This window comes from Camarhynchus parvulus, chromosome 2 (genome assembly GCF_901933205.1).
Source record: "Camarhynchus parvulus chromosome 2, STF_HiC, whole genome shotgun sequence".
Taxonomy (NCBI): domain Eukaryota; kingdom Metazoa; phylum Chordata; class Aves; order Passeriformes; family Thraupidae; genus Camarhynchus; species Camarhynchus parvulus.
The window spans coordinates 126,282,178-126,305,057 of record NC_044572.1 but is presented as its reverse complement, the minus strand read 5'-3'; the positions used below and the strand labels follow the sequence as shown (position 1 = coordinate 126,305,057).

Here is a 22,880-nt window from a genome sequence, read left to right as displayed (position 1 = left end):
TCCAGAGGGAAGTGGGATAAAAGGCAAATAGCCAGTTTATGTCAAAAACTTTATTAAAAACAATTTTAAACCGCTCCTATCCAATAAACTATACATTGTATTCTTGTGATTCAGTTCATAAAATCATAAAGATATTGAAAAAAGTAAGCTGTTGGCAACCAGTAATGACACTGAAACTTGAATCATTGAAATGGGGCAGGTCTCACATCTCCATAGGTTTTGAAACAACCATCACTTAGGATTTTTCATTTATCTGCTACTTTTTATACAGTAATTTAGGTATATTTCACCATTCTTGTATGTGGAGTTTGGATTTTCCAAAATTTTAAATAGCATGAGCAGAAACTGTAATTATTTATAGCGCTTGCAAAAATAATCTGCCTGCGCTGTGTTCTGACAAATTAAAACAAGTAATTTTTTACTAGTTTGGAAGTCATCTAGATAAAAGTCACTAAGGTCTTGTGAAAGTAACTGAAAAAATACCACATACCTTTTCCTCAGGTGGCCCCACCTGTGCCTCAACATCCTTCAGACAAAAAGGACAGCAGAGATGTGATCTGGAGAAGGTTAAGGCAGGTGATAGCAGAAGAGGCCGCTGCACATTACTTCCAGCATGGCAGAGCAGGACATGATTGATCTCTGTACAGACCCAACTACTTATGTAGCTCATCATGTAAATACCAAAAGTAAAATTGAGTTAGAAGTTTGATCTAGCAACATGACATGAGAAGTATTTATAGCAGATGACAAAGGTAAGGGGTGGTAAGATGGCAGGTGACAAAGGCAAGGCAGGTGACCAAGGAAATGTTAGGTATTAAGTGAGGATGCCCTTATGTAAGTTCTTCCTGGATCTCATCCGACTATGATTTCAAGAACAGCTGAAGTGGTTATAACCAAACAATGCAAAATGCTATAGCTGCAGCCTTTCTCCTGTATCACTTCTGAGCAGAACAAAGATGACAAGCACAACATCCCTTTGGGCTCCTCTTTGGACTAAAATTCTTCTTATGCTGTGGTCTGAGGCACTTGCTCTGGGAACAAAATGGGAAAAAAAGCCAAAAACAAAACAATAAAAAGTCCTGCAAAAATGCAATATAAACTTCCTCCCACCTACCACCCCTCTCCTGTATGCACACCAGCATGGCTTAAGGAAGGAAGTTTATTATACACACAGCAGAACAGCCCTGGAAAAGAGCACCTAGATTTCTTTTTCCCTCCTCTGTGAGAAAGAGCAGATGGAATGAGAAAAACAAACATGCCATGTTAAGATTAGGTGTCTCAATCCTGTGAGGTGAAAGGAAAGGATGTGTATAAACACCAAATATGTAAAATGGTGAACCTTTAATGTTTTTGTCATGTATAAACAAAATACTTTTTACAAAATCAGAAACTGTCAAGTGTTTGTTTTTATGATTACACTCCAAATTATTAATTGGTTACTGACCAAATGCAGGCTAGAAGAACTCAGGGTCATTTCTGACACTCTTACAAAGGCACAGCAAAGACAAAGCTGCACATAAATAAAATACCATATTAGAAACGAGAATCATGTTGTAAGAAATATTCACATGGCTTCATAAAGAAAGAATAAATTTAAAGATGCAGTCTTTGAGAATTAGATACAATATCTGGATAAGGCTGAAGTCCTAGCTGTTTGTTATCTTTCAACTTCTGTACTATAATTCTGGCAAATTCCTCTCCTTGGCTGTCTGAAGTATCAAGCAACTGTCGTACTTTTGATGTCCTTGTAGGTTTGGTGCTTATAAGTTCATAATCTTCTTTCATGAGTAAAAATCTTGATAGAAGAGCATCCAGTGATTGATTCAAACATGCTTCAGTCATCTGATCAATAATTTCTTCTCTTTTACTTTGGATCCATTGATGAGCTACATTCTTTTGTATGGTTTCCAATACAAAATCTGAGATTCGAAAGGATTAGAAAAAAGGAAGGGATGGTAACTGTCAACAAATATTGCTACAGAACAAAGAACAAGCTGAAAAAAACCTGTTAAAATGTTCCAATTTGACAAATTTAATGGTTAGAGTATTTATTCTATCTGAATTACAGAATAATTTAGGTTAGAAGGGACCCTCAAGAAAGTGATCTGATGTAATGGCCTGCTCAAAGCTGGGCCAACTTCAAGGATAACTCAGGCTGCTCAGGGCCTTGTCCAGCTGAATTTTGAGCATCTCCAAGTGTTGGTACTTCTGCAGCCTCCATGGGCACCCTGTTCCAGTGTTCAACCCGACCTGGTACTAAAAAGAGACAGGTGGTAAATTCACTTTCCAGGGGGATTTTTATTGAAGATTACTGAAAACATCCCTGTGGTTTCCTCGATTTTTTCTCAAGGTGAGGTTTCACACAGTGAAAGGGTGTTGATTCTTGTATTTTCAGAAGAGGGATGATGCAATAGATCTTTATAAAGTTGCATGTTATTGTGTGGCCCCTCAAAAAATGTATCTGAATAACTACTCATTAAAGTTTCCTTTTGTTAACTTTTGTGTTAACTTTTAACAGTTATTTGATGCATAAAAATACAGTGTAGTGGGCTCCTAACTAACACAGAGGATCATTACAGGTGAGATGCTGACATGGCTGCTGCTTCTCTCAGCCCCACCATTACTAAATGGACGACTGGAAAGCCTAAAATGTGAAAAGTGACAGGCAACAAGGTGACTTAGTTTGAGCTAAGTTTTCCTCCTGTTCTGCTGGACTGTAGCACGGAAACAGCAGTAGCAAATGGAAATACTATGAGCAGAGGGAATGGGATAAAGAAGACCCATGGCAGCAGGAATCTGATTAGGGGTGAGAAGAAAACTAGTAGCTACAGGTACCTGCATTTGGCCACATTTTACACTGTTTTTGCTTACTTTGTAATATAAGTCTACAAGGACAGAATTACTTAATTTTGCACTCTTAATTTGCAATGTTTTGTTTTCATGTGCAGGTGATTAACAGTTCCAGTTTCCATTTCATATAGACAGACATTCAATGTTAGAACACTTATTGTGGGCGTCGGCATCAAACAGTGTTTGCTGTACCTGAAGGAATCGGTGATGACCGCAGCATGTGGGATGCAGAACTTGGGGCATCTGAAATACCCCTGGCAAGTGAGAGACCAGCACTGTATGGATGCACAAGGAGTTTGGCACTTTGAGTTACAGACAGATTTTCATCTGTGCTCTGGCTGCTAAGAGAGTGTAGACATCCAGAATTTCCATCTTAGGAAAAAAAAAAAAAAAAAAAAAAAGAAAAAGAACAAGCTGTATTACTTCTGTGTACAAATAAAATACACCCATCGGAGACTACTTAGACCAATTTCACAGAAGTCATAAACCAACTACTTTTACATCATATACAACAGATTAGTCCTTACACTCAAATTCTGAATACATTTATGTCCCTCATATTTTACCAAGGCCTGACTATGGTTTGGGGTCCTGCTTTATTTTAAAGAAATATCAGGAGCATAAATCTGGCAGATGTGAACTTCAACAAAAAAGCTCTGTTTGAGAAAAATTTTTGTAGGGACTAGAAGAACAAAATAAATCCTTTCAGTATTTGGAAAGATCACTAATAGTCAGCAGGAAAGCAGACTAATTTATTTTGATGAAGTTTGGCAGTGTAACAAAGATGAAAATATTAAAATAAAGATTCAGATGGGGGAAAAGGACACTAAGAGCAGTGGGAGAAGGTAACATTCAGCGGGAGGCCACTGGAAGCTTTTTGTAGTCCATCAAACAGGATATGACTTCATGAAAGCTTCATGTAAACTTTTGCAAAGAAAAGTAAAAAGGATTTCTACTGGGGGGGAAGTTGAACAGTTTCTAGCTTTACAATTTTTTATAGTAGAAATGGTGACAGATATGAAAGCAGCAGTTGCAATAACACAAGGAAGAGACAAGAAACAGCTGGTGAGAAACAAAGTACAGAACATGTGCCTAACTCTGCAAATAGCTTTGATCAGACTTTCACAGTGTCACTTGATAAAGACACAGTACTAAGATACTAAGTACTAAGAACCAGAGATTCAAGAATTCACATGAGCTTCTAAAGACAGAGTGAGGTAGCCCCATGGACAGTTTGAGATTACCTGTCCAATGGGAAAATCTGAAGTTGTATTCCCAGCTCTTTCTTGACCTGTAGAAGAATATGTCTGTAAGTACACAGAGCAGGAATAGGAAAATGTGGAAGAAACTCCATTCCCAGTATTTTAAAATGGTGGACTAGAACTCATAGTAACTAGTATTTTATTTCATGAACAAGGCAGAAAGTTGGGCAGAGCTATGTACTGTGAAGCACCAGATATTATCTACTGCATGAAAAAGGGATTAGGGGACAACCACTGTGAGTGAAAGATCATTTCAGGAAAGAATTCCAAGCAGCTGTGCTCGGATAAATTGGTATACATTTTTAGACACACAAATTTAATTTCATAACATAAAGACAAAACTACTGGGTTTGTACTGGTATGAGAGAATGAGACCAGTGAACAAAGCATAAGAAAAAGCAATCATAAAATCACACAATCATTTCCATTGGAAAGACCCTGAGATCATCGAGTCCAGCACTGCCAAGTCCACCACTGCCCCACGTCCTGAATGCCACCCAAAAGGATGTCTACGCATCCTTTAAATACCTCCAGGGCTGGTGACTCAACCACTTCCCTGGGCAGCCTGTTCCAATGCTTGACAACTCTTTCCACGAAGGAATTTTTTCTAATATCCAATCTAAACCTCCCCTGGCACAACTCAGGGCATTTCGTCTTAGCCTACTGCTTGCTGCTGTTGCTTGTCAGTTAAGAGGCCCCCACCAGACCATAATCTCCTCTCAAGTAGCTGCAGAGAGCAAAGGAGCAGAATTTCCTCTCTGAGCCTCCTTTCCTCCACGCTAAACAACTCCAGTTCCCTCAAAAAAATGCTATTGAGAGTTAGTCAGATGTTATTCAGAAAAAAAGACTGACTCAAGTTACTCAAAAAGAACCTAGGTGACCTAGAAGAATGGAGTAACAGAAATAGAAAAAGAAGGAAAATTATGAGATACAGACCTTCTGTTTCAAGCTGGGGCTAATGATTAGAAGTGAGATGAGGAATAAAAACAACCCCTAGGTAGATTATTCTGTAATGAAGGATCTTGTGAGAAAGGAAAAATAAAATTCTAAGGTACAGTAAGTAAGGGGGATTTGGTAGACAAAAAAAGTTTTTCATGTCTCCATAATACTACATAGCCTTAGTTCACTTAAGTCAGAACATGTACCAGGAGGACTAGTTAGGATACTATGAGAATAAAGAAGTTTATTTCACAAAGGGATTTCAGAAGAGTGCACCCTGTTCATCTAGCAAAATAAAGTCTATTAAAGGATTACTCTCTGTATCAGAAATTAAATGGGAAGAGGGAAAAGAGCTGTTTAAAGAAATACCCAAGTAAAGCTCACAAGGGGAAGGGAAAAAAAAAGTAAAGATGAAAAGAAAGGCTAAAGACTAAAAGACAAGTCTTAACTCTGTAGAAGCAATATTCTGAAAAAGTATTCTGATTGTATTGATGGAAAAAACAAGAATCTATAGTCATTAACTCAGCTAGACTCTGTAGTCATTAACTTATGTCTTCATGCCATGCCAAAGTCCTCTCTTGCTAACAGCTACCTGGAATAGAATTTTCACCTGAAACAATTGCATGTGAGTTTGAAAAGCAAGATGAATGTTAGTCTTGCTTCCCACTACAACACCACCTGATGCAGCTATTGGCAAAGTAATAACAAACTCTTCTGCAGTAGAGTTTTGTAGGCACTATTTTCACAAGCTTTACAGTATCTATACATAAACACAATAAAGTCTGAGCAATGATTCTATAAAACAACCACCAACTGACCAATCAGATTAATTGTACCAATACATTTTCATTGATTCCCCCCACAGGCAGACACAACAACAATAACAGGAATCAGCAGCAAGAAAGGCTGATATTTATCATTATCTTATGTGATTACCCTTACAGTCCATGCTCATCCTCAAACTAATATTCCATGTTCTAAAATTCATCACAACACACTTATTAAGCTAGGTAAATACAAGTTATTCTTCATCTTTGAGGTTTTTATGCTGTATAGATAAATGCTTCAGCTGAGGTATAGCCAAAGTACCTTGCACTTGCTTTCTGCCATTTTCCCCAGTAAGTGGAAGTCCTTAAGCCTCCTGTGATTTATTCACCGAAGTTCCTCCTGTATTTATACCTTTCTAGTATATTGAGTAGAAGTTCAAAAATGTGTATGTGTTCAAACAGGAGCTGAAACAGGAACTGCCTGTGCTCTCCTACCTCTACCAGAGTATCTGGTTTTGCAGCACCTCAGAATACTTTTTGGCGTCCTTTTTTTTAGCAGTGAAGTCAAAAGTCTTGCCTGCTTTCATACTCCTGGTCCCTGCAATGGCAGAGGACACTCTATTCCTTTGAAATATGTTTACATTCTGTCAAGGGAAGAAACTTAAATGCAGTTTTAGTTTCACAATGCGTTGCTATTCCACCTGGGTTCTATTGTATGTTTCTGGCTTCTGCTATCAGCAAAACCTCAAAATTGAGTTTTCTCAGGGAATTTTGCCAACTTTTATGCATAAAAGGGGACATCTACAAAAGGTCTGTGCAGATACTTTTGCAAAGCAGTCTATTAAAGACATTTTTGCTTATTGAATTAAAAATTATCTGGAAACTTGCACTGGGAACTTTAAGTTTACTCAGCTTCTAGAATGCCTTAAAATATGTAGCCGTTTTTATATTCAGAAGTAGTTAAAACAAAAAAAAAACCAAACAAGAACAAAAACAAACAAACAAATCAACCCAGTTAACTAAACTGCCAAGAGTCTGAAGGGACAAGAAAATGTTAGCTCTCACAACTCTGAATAGGAAAACTGAACCTGTGAGCTGTAAAGACTTCTCAGGTGATAGGAACAGAAAATCAGAGCTTAAAAAGGCTAGTTTTTTACCCAGAGCATAAAGTTTACAAAAGACATTTTTTTCCTGACATACAGAGACCAAATTTTCTACTACACAAAAGCAATGTCACAGAGTGAATGTACAGCTGCAATGGCAACTTAAATTTACACAAAGTCAGGAGTATCTCACCTGATGAAAGGATATTACACTGGTCAATAGACTTGAATTTTGATGTATCTGGAGGGATGCTCCGAAGGGGAAGTGCCTCACACTCTATGGAGCTAGAATATGTTGGCTGAAAGAAATCCAGGTGTATATTGAACAGGCACATTAAACAAATATGAAGCTGCAATGTTTTTACAGAGAACTTTTCCTCCACCATGTTTTCCCTGCTATCTAAATGCTCAATAGGCAGTACAATTAAGATATGGTAAATCAGAAGAAAGAATGTAATCCCAATACTTATATATTTTTAAAGATGACAGCAATTTTGTATACAAGTTTAACTACTAGTAAGAACCAAAAGCAGCAGCATTAAGAATCAAAATATAAATGCAAATCTATATTACCCTATACAAGCAAGCTCCATAGAGGTGTAAGGGAGCAGCAGACAATCCCTTACTATTGGCAGGCATTGTGTGCTGCATTCCTCCTTGAGGGGATCACAGACTCACAGAATATGTGGAGTGGGAAGAGACCCACAAACTGGTGGCCCTACACAGGAGCACCCCAAGAATCATTTGCCCAAGAGCATTGTGTAAACACTTACACTCTGCTGGGCTTGGTGCTGTGATCAATTCCCTAGGGAGCCAGTTCCAGTACCTGATCGCCCTCTGGGTGAAAAACCTTTTCCAGATATCCAACCTAAACCTCCCCAGGACAGCTTCATGCCATATTTAGAGCTTTCCCATATTTAGATGCCCTTCTAATTCCTGTATACTCACCTATTTCTATCTTCACATATATGGCTTTGCATTTGTTACACTCTGGCTCAAGTAATGCATTTTATGCCTTTCCTGACTGTACAGGAAGCAAAGTGCAGAACAGTTCCCCTGACCAAGTTAAACTTCCTTTAATCTCTCAGGATGCTGACATACCAAATGCAACGCATAAAGTATTCACCTTTTCAGGATTCAGAGGTATATTTAGAGGTATCTGCTCCACATTTGCTTTCTTCCCACTCTCGTAAATACTTTGTGATTCATATAGTGACTGGAAGAGAAATATTTACCTGCATTAAATTTCTGCTATAAGACAACATGACGCCCCACACAAATGCATGTTTCAACCAGATACAAAATTAGACAAAAGAAACTCACAAGAAATGACAAAGGAGATAAGACTTCTTTTAGCAAGTGAAAGTTACCAACTTGACCAACTCATGACTGTGACAAAAGCCACTTACCTTTGATCTCTTTAAGAGAAGTACTGCTTCCAGCATAGCTATTTCATCAAATGTTCGCAGAACTGGCTCCAGGTCTATTAAACACTCTGAACAAAGGAAGAGTACTTGGTGAATGGTTTGAAGTGGAAATCAAGTTGTTACTGTACTAAAGTGTCTTTCTTACATTTACAAAAATAATTTTTCTATTGACATGTATCAAACCACTTATGCTGCCAAAACAGAAGCTGCTTGCTTCTCTTAGAACAGTTCACACCACCAAAAGAAATGTGTCCCAAAAGAGATCCAGGATAATGCTAGACCAGGATAATGCAAGTCTCACACTTATAGAATGGAGAGTTTGGTGAGTTTGCTGTATTTTAAAGTAGCCCCATCAAGTCTGATTAGCTGAATAGGACCCAAACACCACAAGACCTCAGAGTGGGCTGCTGTCTTCTCACTCCAGAGGAGGTTAACGATTTATAGCAGAAAAATAAACAAACACACCCCCAACACAGCAATATCCAGAACACATGCCTAAGGCATGAGGCAGGCCAAAGAAGATGGGATAGTCAAAGCACTGACCTATCACACCCAGTGAAACCAAATGACACTGGCCTCAGTGTGTCTGTGTTCCTATGCTACAGTAATTGCTTAAGTTCCCCATCAGTGAGCGGCACTTCCCTAAATTTTGCAATAGTTTTGCAACTTCTTCTTTCTTTTTATGATAGTAAAGTAGTGGCAAAAGCAATGCATGGTTTTTTTTTCAAAGACCATCTTACTACACACATGGCACTGAAAAGAGAATACAAGCTAGCACATACATATGTACATATGAAAGTACACATGCCAGATAATTTTCTCTTCAGTGTGATCACACACTTAAATTACTATTTTTTCTTTTGTTAATTGGTATAGGAAAACAAGACTGCATATGGAAATGTCATGATGTGTCTAATTTTTTTTTTTATTTTAGAAAATATAGTATTTAGATACATTTCCTTGCTTGGAAAAAAAATCCAGTTCTTGCTTGATAAAGGAGATGCAACAATTAAAGTGTCAGTGAAAGATTTACACTGAGATGAAAATACAAGCTGAAGTCACTACAACTTATCTGATATGCAATGGTTTATTGGTGTTGGTTGGATGCTCATAAATCCCATAGTACTTGTTTTATACTTCACTTCTCCCCTCCCCTCCTAAAAAACCCTGAATTATCTTCAACAATAAACAAAAACCTCCAAACACAAGTAGTTAAACAAAACATGCGGCTTTTTTGCAGGTAAGTTAAGAGATGGTAAATGCACAAGACTCCAACAACCAACCTGATTTTATGGCACACACATAATTCCATTCATAAAAGTTTGTTTACAGACATGAAGGAAGCAGCCAAGCACTTTAAGATAAGCAGCACGACCAAGCACACAGATCTCCTGACATCTTTAACACTTCCCTTTCAAGACTATAGCCTTGCTCTGTAAGTACCATTTCAACAGAAATCTGGCAAGGTAAACTCACTTAAGAACGATGGTCTTTCATCTGGGTTTTGCGCCCATCCACTTTCCATCAGCCTTATGATAAGCCCTCGATGAGGAATGTCCATTGATAGACTTCCCTCACTCAAGTCTAGTCGCTGTCCTTGTGACACGCTGTACATTATCTGCAAGGGGTTTATAACTTCTGTCAAAACAGACATTGTGAAGTCATTAGAAATATATGCAATATAAAGAGCTTACTGTATAGGAGGAGTAATTCCATTTGCACACACAGAATTTAAATAATCAAAATAAGGTTATGTTTCTTGATTAAGGAAAAGGTATTCTTAATTTATGAAACAACACTGTAATTAAAAAAGAAAAATATACTAAAAATATAGTCTAATTTGAAAAGTATTTCAATGTTCTTCAATAAGCTTAAAAGTTGAATTATTAGAAAGTAACCCCTATAATTAAGTCCCCAGGTTTCATGTTTAACCTCTAGGTAAGGCATGAAAAATAAATTAAAGGAAGACATGTCCTTACCTTCAAATGGCTGTTTCCTTGACATCACTTCCCATATAATAACTGCATAGCTGTTTACAGGATAAAAATACAGAAAATGTTATTTTAGACTTCAGACAGTTAACAACACAATACGCTCAGCTCTACATTGCATTTAAAACATTTTGGTGAAATGGTCCTGCAAGCACACATGGTACTGACTATAGCTAACTAAAATGTTGACATGAATATATGAAAGCTAGCAAGTGAACTCATCTTGAACTAAATAATACTATTAAGTACAGACAAGATCCATGGCATATAAACTCCTATTCCAAATCTGTATCAACTTGACTCTGCTGATATGTTGTGAATTACGTACATGGAGTTTAAATCTCAGCACACAAATTAACGTGAGCCCCAGAGAGCCAACTGCTGTGTCCTAACTGCAATATTCTGGCATCTTCCCAGTATGGACTGGCATTCCCTGACATTCCCAAGGGAAGCTGGATATTAGCAGGGAGGATGGCTTTGATCCACAGCTCTACCCCAACACATCCTCACAGAGACAGGTAAGATACAAACTTGCACCTGGGACGCCCACTCCAACTTCCTCTCTCCCCATATATGCTTTCAACATCTGCAATCTTCTCCAAAGGGAGAGATGTGACTTACACACAGCATTCACTTTCCAAAACAGACTCTTGGGAAGACTACTCTGAACTAATGCCATGAGACTGAACACACATGTGCTTCCTCAGTGACCTCCTTTTCCATTCACACCAACAGGAATGGCAAGGGGTTCAGAGAGCACAAACTTGCCCCATGTTTAGTAAACTAGTCACTCTCTTCAGCCATCAGGATATATTAGAAAGAGGTAACTTTAAACAACTTTTTGTAATTTAAATAAGGTCAGCTGATTTCATTTAAAAGCAGCATTGAATTCTCAGTCCTTCTCTGCAACTTTTACATACTCTACCATATCTGAATGAAGCTCTATTCCATGAAAAGATCCTAGTATTAATCACAGTACTGTATTGAAGTATCTGCTTCTGGATTTAGAAAGGACAATCCAGGCTAAAGCTTTAGTACTTCCATAACTTCAGAATGCACTCAAGGAGCTGACAAGTGTGTATTTCCATGTTTTCAGTCCAAGTCTTTATAAACATTGTGACAGTGTCATTCCAGAAAGTAATCACCATGATCAACTGCTGCTAAGGCTTGCTCCCCACCCTTGATATGAATGTACTGAGCTTCCTTCCTACATCACTAAGAAGTACCAAATTTTGCATAAAGTTACATTAACTGCCTTAAAGCACTGTACTATTCGACAGCTACCGAATAAGAATTCAAAAAAAATGAAGTAAAAACAAATAACTGATGCCTAAAATCAAATCATATGAACGGATTTTTCCTAACTATTTATCCTGTTTACATTTTAACATTCTTCAGTGATAAAATTTACTTATGTAGCTTTTAATAAAAGCAGTCCTCCCTGTTAGAAAAGTCTGTTTTTGATGTATTCCTGGCAAATCCATGCAATTGGTATAGCAAATCATCCCTTTTGTAGAAGTTAAGCTGCTTGACTGTTGTTTAAATAATTTGTTTCTTTAAGAAAGCTCCCTCCTCACAAATTAGCTTCAGTATCTCAGCAACACTCAGCTGTGATCAATTAATTTGACATCCAGAAAATATCCAGCTATTTAATAATATCTTTCATTCAGTTTGGAATCTCTCTACAGTTAAAGATTATTTTCTCAGTTCTACAGCACTGCAGCACTCCCCTTTACACTATTCCTGTTTTCCTTTCTTATTTCTGCTTTGTAGCATCTCCTTCTGACAGTGAGCACAAAACCTCCTGTGTGGCCTTTCTGGTGGTTCTTCACTGTCTCTGCACCTTCATGTCTTCTTGCCTTGAACATCTCTCTTTCCAATGTTGTCTCAGTCTCTCTTCTTTCTTCTCACATAATCTCTTTCCTTCCTAATTTATCTGGTTTTTATGCCCTTCTGATGTGTTCTCATATTTTCTCCAATTTGGTTGTTATTCCTCTAAAAATATTATTTTCTTTCTAAGAAACATTTGTCTTCTTCCTCTCCACCCATTCATTAAGCCGTCAGTCACCCTTTCTTTCCCCTCAATACACCTTTTTTTCTTTTCAATGTTTTCCTTATCCATATCTTCTCATCAAAGGGTAAAGAAAGCAGGTGTGTTGTCATCTGTAGTCTTTGGACAGAGATGTCAAGGAACTTCATGTGCTTCTTAAGGGATAATGAAGGGAAATAGTGGTTTCCTTGGAAGTCAGTAGGACCCTCTGAGCCTGAACCATCTCTCACTAAGATATAACCATGTGAGAGATCAGCGAAGGTAAAGGTGGCAGACTGCACCAGAATGATGTGACAATATGACTTTGTCATAGTGATTGGCAAGTTCATGCCTCCTCAATCTTCCTTTACGCATAATAATTCCTCCCAAAATTCTTCACATAATCTCTGAGCTCTCCAAACCATTTTAGAACAGCCAATTTTAACTCCAATATCCTCAGAGAGATTTCCTTTTGTTATATGGGTCACCACCACTCTATTTACTAGTCTACTACTTGTACTCAGGAGTGCCAACACAAAACTACCACAACTTTCCCAAAGTAAATTATTCCTTAACAAGATTACTGTAACTACTTTCTCCAACCCCACTATCCTGTTTTTATCTACCTCCTTTCCAAAAATACATTTTCTTCTTTCCTCCAAGTGCATTCTGAAATTATGTTATTTGATTACACAAATTATAAGCGTATGTGCATTGACTTGATCATGTGAATGGCTTTCTTCTTTCCCTGAATTGTCTGTATGTGTACGTTCATTTACAGAAACCAGTCCCCCACCTATTTCTGTAGTCTCAGCTTAATTTTGGAGCACTACACTTGTCATAACACAAAAGTCATTAAATCCAGCTATCACTCAATTCTTTATTTCCCAATTCAGTCAGCCTATATAGCTATGATATTAATGATAATGATAATATCATTGAATAATAAAATTGCTGAGAATATGCTAAAATCCAAGTTCAGTAAATCGTATCTGAGCTCAGATTTCACGCCCCACTAGAGATCAACAGGAGTTACCTGTAGATGTCATGTTTCACACTTGCCCGGGTTTTCTGACTGGGGTTGTAATCCTCAGGTGGCATGTAGACAATTGTCCCTCCTTCCGGCAAGGAGGACTCGCTTCGGGACTGGGACATGGATATGACACGCCATTTGGACATGCCAAAATCTGCAATCTGCAAAGGTCAAATCAGTTGTTCTGAGAAGAAAAACCAGTTTTATCTGCTGACAGTTGCTAGAAATTCCTGAAATACACCCAGAAAAAGGGGTCACCCAAAGCTCTTAACCTGACACACAAAAAGTATGTGGTTCTCCTAGCAACAGGAAACATCAGTTCCAGTCCATAAAGCATTCCCAGGTCATGACTCATGCTATACCTATAGCACTGCCCTAACCTGCTCTTTTAAGGAAAGACTCATGTACACTATGGATGAGGAATCTGCTGTAGATAGCTGTGCCGTATGAAGAAAATCACTTTCTCATGCTAAAAAAAGCAAACAAAAAAATCATTGATTACTTGTAGCTCCCTGGTTGTGAAGAAAGCACAAGTTTAGTATAAATCGCAGAAGTTGTACGTAACTCAGCTTGCTAATATCCAAAGGCAGTTCTTCTCACAGAACAATTTTAGGGCACTTCACCTCACTCCCAAAACTACGATGTATTAAACCTGAATTAATAAATTTGATATTCTGAAATTCTGTGCTGCAAAAAGTTGCTGAATAATTTCTTTACTGTGCACTCTGGGGCCTTGCTCCTTTCTACACAACACAGTGCATTTACATGAAGAAGTAACTGACTTCCCTTTACATCCTGAGACACCCATAAGCCAGGGCACCAGATGTCAGATTAGGTTACGGATAAGGAGAGAGACATTTAGCAGAATGCACCTGCTGGCTGAGCTGCAGTGTCTGGCATACATGGGAGATAAGCAGCCAGCTACCAGCTCTGCACTTGTCCAGCATTTAGACAACAGCAAAAACATTTTCAACAAAGATGCTTGTGCAAGTACTAAGGCAATTAAGACAACAGAAACAAGCTTTCTGAAGAGCATACATCAAAATCCACAATGAAAGTAACCTTTCTTCTCTACAACTCACTCTCATTAAGCCTTCCTCATTGTAATTGGTCTTAAGTCTTGCTCATTCAGTAGATCAGAGACAGTCAGAAGCCTGTAAATACTGTTACTTTTATACATATGCAGTATCTCTTCTGTTTGGCATGCATGATAAACCTTGTTTGCATTTCCTGTCACTGTACTAGTTTAGAGAATCTTGCTTCACTTAAAACCCCAAGGACACTCCTTACAGGAGGCAGGGCAGGTATGCAAGAGTTCACCTCTTCCCTTCAAGTGCCTCAGCAAAGAAACTGCTCAGATATGATCAGGGAGAGCACCAGGCCACACCAAAGCTGTTAGAGATTAAAAACAGAGTGGATAAAAAAATGACTTGGACTAGCTCCCTGATCAGGTTTATCAGGAAGCTCGAGAGATGGCACAATTGAGCACAATTGAGTGGGAGGAAGTATGACCAGCTGAGGGTGTGAGCGGAGACAAAGCCATGAGAGGCACTTTGCTGCCAAGAAAAATTTCTGTGCAATGGAGAAAGAAGAAACCAGCAGTGGATCTTTGCTCTAAGGAGTCACAAGGAGAGTCAACTTACAGTAGCAACTAAAACATTCACTTTTCAAGTATAAATTTAGTGCAAAATAGCTCTTATTTCCATTTACTTGAGTAACATATTCTATCAATTATAAAACCAGATCTTTTTAAAATAACAACGAACAACAAAACAAACTCTTGCAATTATGGAAGCACCTGAACATTTTGTCAGAAGTACTTTCAGTCCCTTTTTCATATCATGGCAGTGATATTTTAACAGGCAGAATTAAAGTTTTTAATTACTGATACTTCGGCATGTATGTTTGCTTGTTCTAAGGAGCTTCACAAAAGCCACCTTCCAACACAGTAAGATTTTGGAGTTTTGCTTTACACATTCTGTTACTACCCCAACAGAACAGAAATGTCTATATTGCATGGTAAGTATCAAATGGAGCATTAACATTTGAACTTGACCTACTGCCTATCAGAAGTAACTTGTCAGAGCATCTCAGGCAAGAACACTTTCTGTTTCCTTCTGAGGAAGGGCCAGATATAGCTAGCCTTGGAAGGCTGACAAACAAGAGTGTCACCACTATCGAGTATCAGCTACTGCTATAGCAGAAACAGCCTAACTTCTATCTTCCTGGTCTTGTCAGACAGATAAAATCCACAACTGAGTAATACAGAGTTTCCAAAAGAAAAACTCCAAAGTTCTGTCTGCAAGGATAGAAATAAAAATCCACCATACAATTACATCCTCTCTGTATGGCCACAACCTCACCCTTCCTCCTCTACAATAATGAAAACACTTTCACTCATTCTGGATGCGGAAGAATGTAAGAATTAAATAACCCTACCTTGACATGAAACTCATTGTCCAGCAAAATGTTCTGTGTTTTTAAGTCATGGTGCAGCAATGGAGGATTCATGTTGTGCAAATAGTTTACTCCCAAAGCAATTTCATAAAGAATGCGGAATCTCAGGCACCAGGGAATGTCGGGATATACATCTTTCTGCCAAGATAAAACCACAAAACCAGAATATAATCCTTTGTCCTAACAGCACACATAAAGACTTATTTTATAAAAAGAAGAAGAAAGTGACTTGGGCAAACAGTAATCTTTTAAAACATACAAAGTCCTTAAAAAATTGTAATGGCGCATTAAGACTCATTAGCTGTTAAAGAAACATTATCAAAAAATAAGAATTATGCAGTGCTATGTTTCCATTCCCTAGCATTCACACAGTAGTTCATGACTGCTATACATGATGTTGAACATTTACTACACTACTCATTCATATGGAAATATGAATTACAGACGAACTTCTGCATCAAACTTGTGACCATAATTTATGACTCCTACACAAAGAATGGCAAAAATCATATCTGCAACTGACACTGGGGAACAAAAAACCCTGTATTGAAACTATGCACTAAACACTACCTTTATAAATAGTAATACAACAAGAAAAATGTAGTAAAACTCAACTGAGGTCTTAAAAGTTATATTGACACTAATGCCTTTATGGAAAACAGAATTGAGCTCTCTAGGCATGAGATGTGTATTGATTAAAGGTAGAGAAGAGACTTTAGTGCTATTGAGACACAACTGCAGTAGCTTTGCAGCAGCAACAATGTTCAGGCCAAACTAATGGGAACAACTGAGAGTTCAGCACATGAGAAGTTACTCAAAGAATAAGGTGTCTGGTAGAAATAATCATACCTGCTTATATTAGCAATATTTAGCTTCTATAAAGTCAAAATCTTCATCTTTTTTTAACTATTCAAACTCATGGAAAAAAAAATCAATATTTGTATTGCCAGCAATTCAGAAATCCAGACTGAAGCAAGCCTAAGTATTTCAGAATCTAATTAGAGAACAACTGAGATTTTTAAACTGTGTGTAATAATTCAACATAAAAACTCGTTATATAAAAACAACATTAAAGGAAGAAGTTTAACAAAACTTAAGTCAGCTGAGTTTAGCTGTGTTTTTGAGATACACAGGTCTATCTGAGCACCAAAACTACTAGGGATACTGACTGTCTTCTAGCATGAAATATTATAAATAAAATATTTTACTATACTAATTAAATATGAAAATTGCAATCTACTTGAAGCAGCCAGGTAACATACTTAAAGACCATAAGTACACTTACCCCATGCAATAGCTGGTTTAATGACCCACTGGTCATGTATTCTGTTACTATCCCCAGAAATTCAGGCTCGTTGCAGATTCCCAAAATTGGCAGAATGTAACTAAACCTGGCTTTGTGTAATATCTCTGCTTCTTTTAGAAGGTGGTTTCTATCACTTAAAGAAAACAAGCAAACAAATAAAATGCATTATCATACCAGTACTATGAAACTCCAAGCAAATGCTGGGGTCACTATATTCTCTGTCAATTCCTTGTATGCACCACCTCTTCACCACTTGATTTCTACCATGCTGCTTTGAGAACAAGACAGTGTAAGACAAATCAGAACCTGCAAATGCAGACAAGACAGCTTCCCTGGTTTTGTTGTACCACAGAAATGTATTTCCATCACACATTTCATCTATGTTTCCAATAAATTAGGATAAAGTCAGAACTTCCAGCTTCCACCATATGCACCAAATGCAGCTGATTGTAATCATAATGGTAACAATCAGCTGCATTTCTCCCACTTTACTGAACACCTTCAAACCCCAACTTTTCACTCAAGCCCAATATTTATCTCCTAGAGAGTGGAGATTTTAATACATATGATTCTCCAACCATTTAAATCTAGTCAACTCTACGTACACTAATGTAACAGGGGCTAAAGGAATGCACTTTTGACTTCTGAAGGAAAGTAAGTTCCTTTCTGATGGAAAAGGAACAATTAACCATGCTTTGTTTTCACATAAATTGCTCCCTCAAACAGTTCCGGCATTGAATTGCTCTATGGAAAAAACATCCCCTAGATGCACAGGAAGCAGGAATAGACCAGCCTCATGATGGGTGCCTTTGCATGCCTGAATTTGACTGTGTGGATCCACTCTGTTACCTCAAAACTCCTCATAAATGTGGATTTGATGCATCTTTACAAATTTAGGCCTTGCAGCATGTGGCTTTGAGAGGGTCAAGTTTTATTTGAGTATGATTCCGTGCCTGAAAATAGAAACCATTTGGTACGCTTTATATCTCAAACAGTCTTGAAAAAAATGGGTTTGTTGTCAATGAGGCTAGTTAGACCATGAAGCATAATTCAGTGAAAAAAGCACTTAGATCTTAGTGGAGACTGGTACAGGTACAAGTATATGACTAGGATATTCAAATACAGGACATTTACAGCACACTGATCCTTTGGATGCAAGCCAGTCTGACTCAGAAGCAATAGGGCTGTGCTGGGGCCAGGGCTATGCCCACCACGACTTGTTCAGCAGAGCACTGTGCTATGTGCACAGCACAGCTCCAGGGTGAGAGCTGGCTCAGGGCACACCCCGAAGCACTCAGGGCAGTCTGGATCCATCAAGGTGGGTTTACCACTCACAAAGAAAAGGCTGTCAGGATATATGGGGAAAAGAGGAAGCCTCGTGAAGTAAAGCATGCAGCTCTTGGCAGCAGGAAATTCTGAATTTAGATAGATATGAAATTAAGGTCCTTTTATCTGTGTGATAGAAAAAGACTTAAAGGACACCCTAGGAAATGACAGAAGTAAAAAGGCAGCCTTTGAGACAAGCATGGGATCGAAGAGCCAGCCCTACACCTTCCTCCCTCTCTCCAGAAATGACTAGGTCTGAGAAAGTTTGGGGTTTTCCAAGACAGCAAGGCGCATTAGCACGGGATTCAGCTTTGGCTGGGAAATGAATTGCGACATACTGCAGTCTATTCCTGTGCCTGTCAGTCACCTCACCTTTGTCTGCTCCATGCCAAAGGGCACTGACTAATGCCTAAATGAGCACATTCCCACAACAGCTTCCCACCCGGCTTTGCTCTTTGGCTGATCACATACCATATTCTAGGATGCACAGCACATGCTTCCCACTCAGGGAATGAATATCATCATGAACTCGTCCCTTCTTTTCCTGACAACACTTACAGACTGGCATTTCATATTGCCTACCGCACAACCAACAAAGCACTTGCTGCTCAGACTCGGGTATAATGGATTTTTTTATACCATTGAATCTTCTGACAGCATTTCTGGGCTTTGTGTGACATGTAGTGATGCCTTATCAAGGCTGACCTAGAACAGAAGCTAGACAAAGTAGGTATTTGTTAAAAGGCCTCACTGGACACACCTTGGGCAGTACAAGAGCCCAGCCAAGGCTACATCCAAGATGAAACCAAAATGGTCACAAAATGGACAACAAGTCACAAGGTTTCTCACTTTTATAAGTGCTGGACCATTAGCATACTGGAGTTAATTGTCCAGTTATAGCTTTAGGTTATGAAGTCTGATCCTTTTTGTTTTTCTCTCTTCAGTCCACGTTGGGCCTGAAATTTGGGTGATTGCTCTTGGTTCCAAGCTAGGAAAAGAATTGTTTTGTCTAGCTTCTCTGCGAAGAGAGCTTACTATCCCTTAATATGAAGCTCAGAACTACATCCTAAAGCAGTACAGAGTCTGAGAAATATAAAACCTAAAACCTAAGGCATCATGGTAAGTGACTGAATTATTCTGACTACCTCACTTGCCCTTCTAATCATAATTTCACAGGTTAGATGTCTCACTAATCCAAATTCTTGCAAAGCTAAAAATGGCCTTGGTATTTTCTCCTAGCTGTGTTCTGAAGATAAATACTGTATTTCCAGCTGGATTTAAGCAGACATTTAAAAAAAAATCCCAAAACAAAAAATCCCCCCCAAACCCATCAGTACTCTCCCTCCCACAGCTTATCAGAAAACACAACATAACTGAGATTCCACCTCTGGCAAGATTTCAGAGATAAAGCCTGTGTATACACAAACCTGAGCAATAAGAGGTGAAAGAGCTTAAAACAACTTGTCTTGTATTCGAGTATATTGAGTCATAAGACTAGAAGCCTTTCTGGGTGAAGCTATTCTACCGAAAGGCCTAATACTACATCAAAGAAACCTGAGGCAAAAGCTTGAAGACAGCAAGACTCAGAGGCAGGTTTACAGTCAGGCAGGCTTCAGACAGCCTAAGAAGAAGCAAATTTGCATTGATTCGTTAACAAATTTTAACTATGGGGATTGAATAAGACAGTGACAAATGAAAAAGTACAACTTGCTGTATCCTTACATGGAATGACAGCTCCTGTAATAAATATGCTGCCCCGTGGATACCTGGAAAACAGGGAACCCGACTGTTGCATGGAAAATACCAGCTTTACAGGGGGGTCTACAAGCCTATTATTTTAAAACAGCTTCTCTCAATACTGTGAGATCTGGGGAAAAATAATAGTTTTGCGTGGTCTCAGAAGCAATCTCTAGTGGATGGAACAGCATAGTCCCGGTATTCCTCTCTCTATGTAAACACCAAATCTACAGTAATCACTGTACTTTAATATCCTGCAGATACCTCAGCAAAATGGTCAGCAATCAATAGACCCAGCAAGAAGCCAAACTCTGTCAACCCCACCAAGAAGAGGGCTCAAGGTGCACAGCGCAGAAGGGAGAAACTCCAAAAGAAACAGCTTAGTGTGTCAGAGACGGAAACCGAAACCAGCCCTTTACAATAACAGAAAGAGGGGAAGCTCCGGGGCTGGTCCGTGCTTTCTCTTGGCCCAAGCTGAATCATCCTCGTCGGATCCCTTCTCCCCGTGGAATTAAAGCACGGTTGCCTACCGAAACACCAGGATCTAATCCACAGACCTCAGAAACCCTCGCCGGCACCTTCGACCGGCACCTCGACCCTTTCTGGGGGCTGACTCAGGGAAATGCGGTTCGGCTCGGCCCTGTCCCCGGCGATGCCCCAGGCCGGCGGCCCCTTGCCCACCCCGTTACCTGTCTAGCAGCGGCCCCTGCAGGCATTTGAGGGCCACCGGGACCCTCCAGTCGGCGTGGCGGGCGGCGGACACGGTCCCGTAAGCGCCCCGGCTGATAAAACGCAAGTCCGGGAGTTTGCTGGAGGGGATGGAGGGGAGGCCGTAGCTGAGGGCGCCCGCCCGGCCCCCACCGCCATCCCCGCCGCTCATGCTCGCACTGCGCCGGGCTCGGCGGGGCCCGGAGCGCCGCTCCTCTGGCCCCACGCCCTCGCTCCCCCCGGACTCCGTGCCCCGCCTGCTCTCCAGCTGGCCAGCGCCTCTCTCCTCCTTCTACCCCACCGACGAGCCACTTCCTCACGGAAAAAGCGTCCCACGACTCGCGGGTCGGGGAAGGCGGAGCAGCCGGGATGGGAGGAGCGAGCCGGGGCAGCGCGGTGCCGGCGTGTCCCGGAGAGCCGCGCCGGGGCTGCGGCCTCGCTCTCGGGCCCCGCGGGAGCGCTGTGGCGGGGCGGGCCGCGGCCCTCGGGCCGGGCATGGAGCGTCCCCCATCCCGTCCGAAGGAGCGTCCCCTGCGCTGCACAGGAGGAGGCATCCCCCTCCGTCCTCCGGGGCGCGGGCGAGTTCTGCGCTCGAAAAATGATGCAGGATGCCAGAGCCGAGCGCAGATCGCCGCGGTGAATGGTTCGCTGCATAGAATCATAGAATGATGTGGGTTGGAAGGGACCTTCAAGATCATCTAGTCCCAACTCCTCTGCCAGGACAGGACACACCTTCCACTAGACCAGGTTGCTCAGAGCCCATCCGGTGTATACTCATTGCTCAAGCGAAGTGAGAAAAGCTTTGTCTCATGCACTCGCTTATCTCCTCTGTGCTTGTTCTAGGAAGATTTTTCAGGATAGCAGCATTTCAAAAAGATAATTTCGAAATTTCCAGTAAGTGCAAGTTCATCCTTGCCCATGCTCATAGCGAGCTGCCTATGCTGATACTCGGATGTATTTATGAGAGCTTTATGTGAAGGTTGTGCAGGAAGCTTTTCTAAAGCCTGTTCACCAAACCAAGTTCTCACAGACTAACAGAGTAATTTAACTTAAAGGTAGAGATTTGTAGCTTTCCACAAGGAGTGACAGTTCCACAGGATGAAATGAAGGTAAAAAGAGCAACTCATTTACCTTTCCATGTGCGTGGATCATGGGCTAAGTGCCTGTGGCTTTTGACCTCTCTTCCACTCATGGATATGGACCAGAGAATGAGGGAAAAGACCTAAGTTTTCAAGCTACAATATGTTCAATATTTCACAGCATTCATTTTAAGACATGGCAACAACTTTGCAGTTCAGTCTAGGTCGTAGCACTTTAGCTTTATGACTTTTCCAATTGTCTTGTATTTTGGATGATTTATATCCTCCAAATGCTTCAGCATTATGAACGTATGAGCAACCATATAAAGCAACCAGTGACTTACTCTACTTTCAGTTTTTAGTTACTTACTCTACTCTACTTTCAGTTTTCAGTTAGTCTGTGTCCTTTAGACAGAGTAGGTGGTTTCCCAAAACTGTAATCTTGAGGCAATGTTTACAATATGCAAGTTTTGGGTATCTGTTTATGCATATCCCTCTCTGTATTAATCATGTTGGTAGTACCATTAGTCATACAATTTTAAATTTGGTGTATAAGGAAGATTTTGTTTCCAAAAGAAAGTGATATGCAAAGGACAATTACCATGAGCTTGCGTTATAAAACCACTGTGTAAATACATATCTACAGTCTTTGCCATTAAAATGTCACTATACTGAAGATTTATTTGTGCAGCTTGTAACTGTGTGCTGTGTTGATTTAATGTATATTTATATGTTAAGTACACTGACTTAAACCCCAGGAAAATTACTGTCATTCTAAAAATGGATGTGGAGGCAGCACTGTTGGAGCAGTGCCATGCTTCTCTTGTCATGCCTATCCCAGGTGCAGTGTTCCTGGAGCTGCAGTC

At 39.8% G+C, this 22,880-nt stretch overlaps 1 protein-coding gene across 4 annotated transcripts; it reads right to left on the bottom strand.

Moving 5' to 3' along the window:
* Positions 1 to 248: 248 nt before the first annotated feature.
* On the bottom strand, positions 249 to 21,270 carry RIPK2 (receptor interacting serine/threonine kinase 2). Of its 4 annotated transcripts, XM_030971566.1 has the most exons (12): positions 20,917 to 21,270; positions 17,144 to 17,297; positions 15,841 to 15,996; positions 13,405 to 13,562; positions 10,328 to 10,377; positions 9,825 to 9,986; positions 8,331 to 8,416; positions 8,048 to 8,137; positions 7,115 to 7,220; positions 3,043 to 3,222; positions 1,735 to 1,919; positions 249 to 1,031 (listed from the first exon to the last, which is right to left on the bottom strand). In XM_030971566.1, the coding sequence occupies exons 1-12, from the start codon at positions 21,105 to 21,107 to the stop codon at positions 936 to 938; spliced, it is 1,614 nt and encodes a 537-aa protein (XP_030827426.1). In that variant the 5' UTR covers positions 21,108 to 21,270; the 3' UTR covers positions 249 to 935. The 4 variants fall into 4 exon arrangements, with proteins under 4 accessions (XP_030827426.1, XP_030827425.1, XP_030827428.1 ...); XM_030971565.1 differs by having other exon boundaries at positions 921 to 1,919; XM_030971568.1 differs by lacking the exon at positions 1,735 to 1,919 and having other exon boundaries at positions 944 to 1,031.
* Positions 21,271 to 22,880: the final 1,610 nt, after the last annotated feature.

Bases quoted from the DNA above. Each gene is read 5' to 3' on its own strand.
- RIPK2 (XM_030971565.1), bottom strand. From the start codon at position 21,107: ATGAGCGGCGGGGATGGCGGTGGGGGCCGGGCGGGCGCCCTCAGCTAC. The intron at 13,563-15,840 runs GTAGGGTTATTT...TGACCTTTGCAG, and splicing joins ACAATGAGTTTCATGTCAAG to ATTGCAGATTTTGGCATGTC. The intron at 10,378-13,404 runs GTAACTCCTGTT...TCCTGTAAACAG, and splicing joins GTGAAACATGACATCTACAG to CTATGCAGTTATTATATGGG.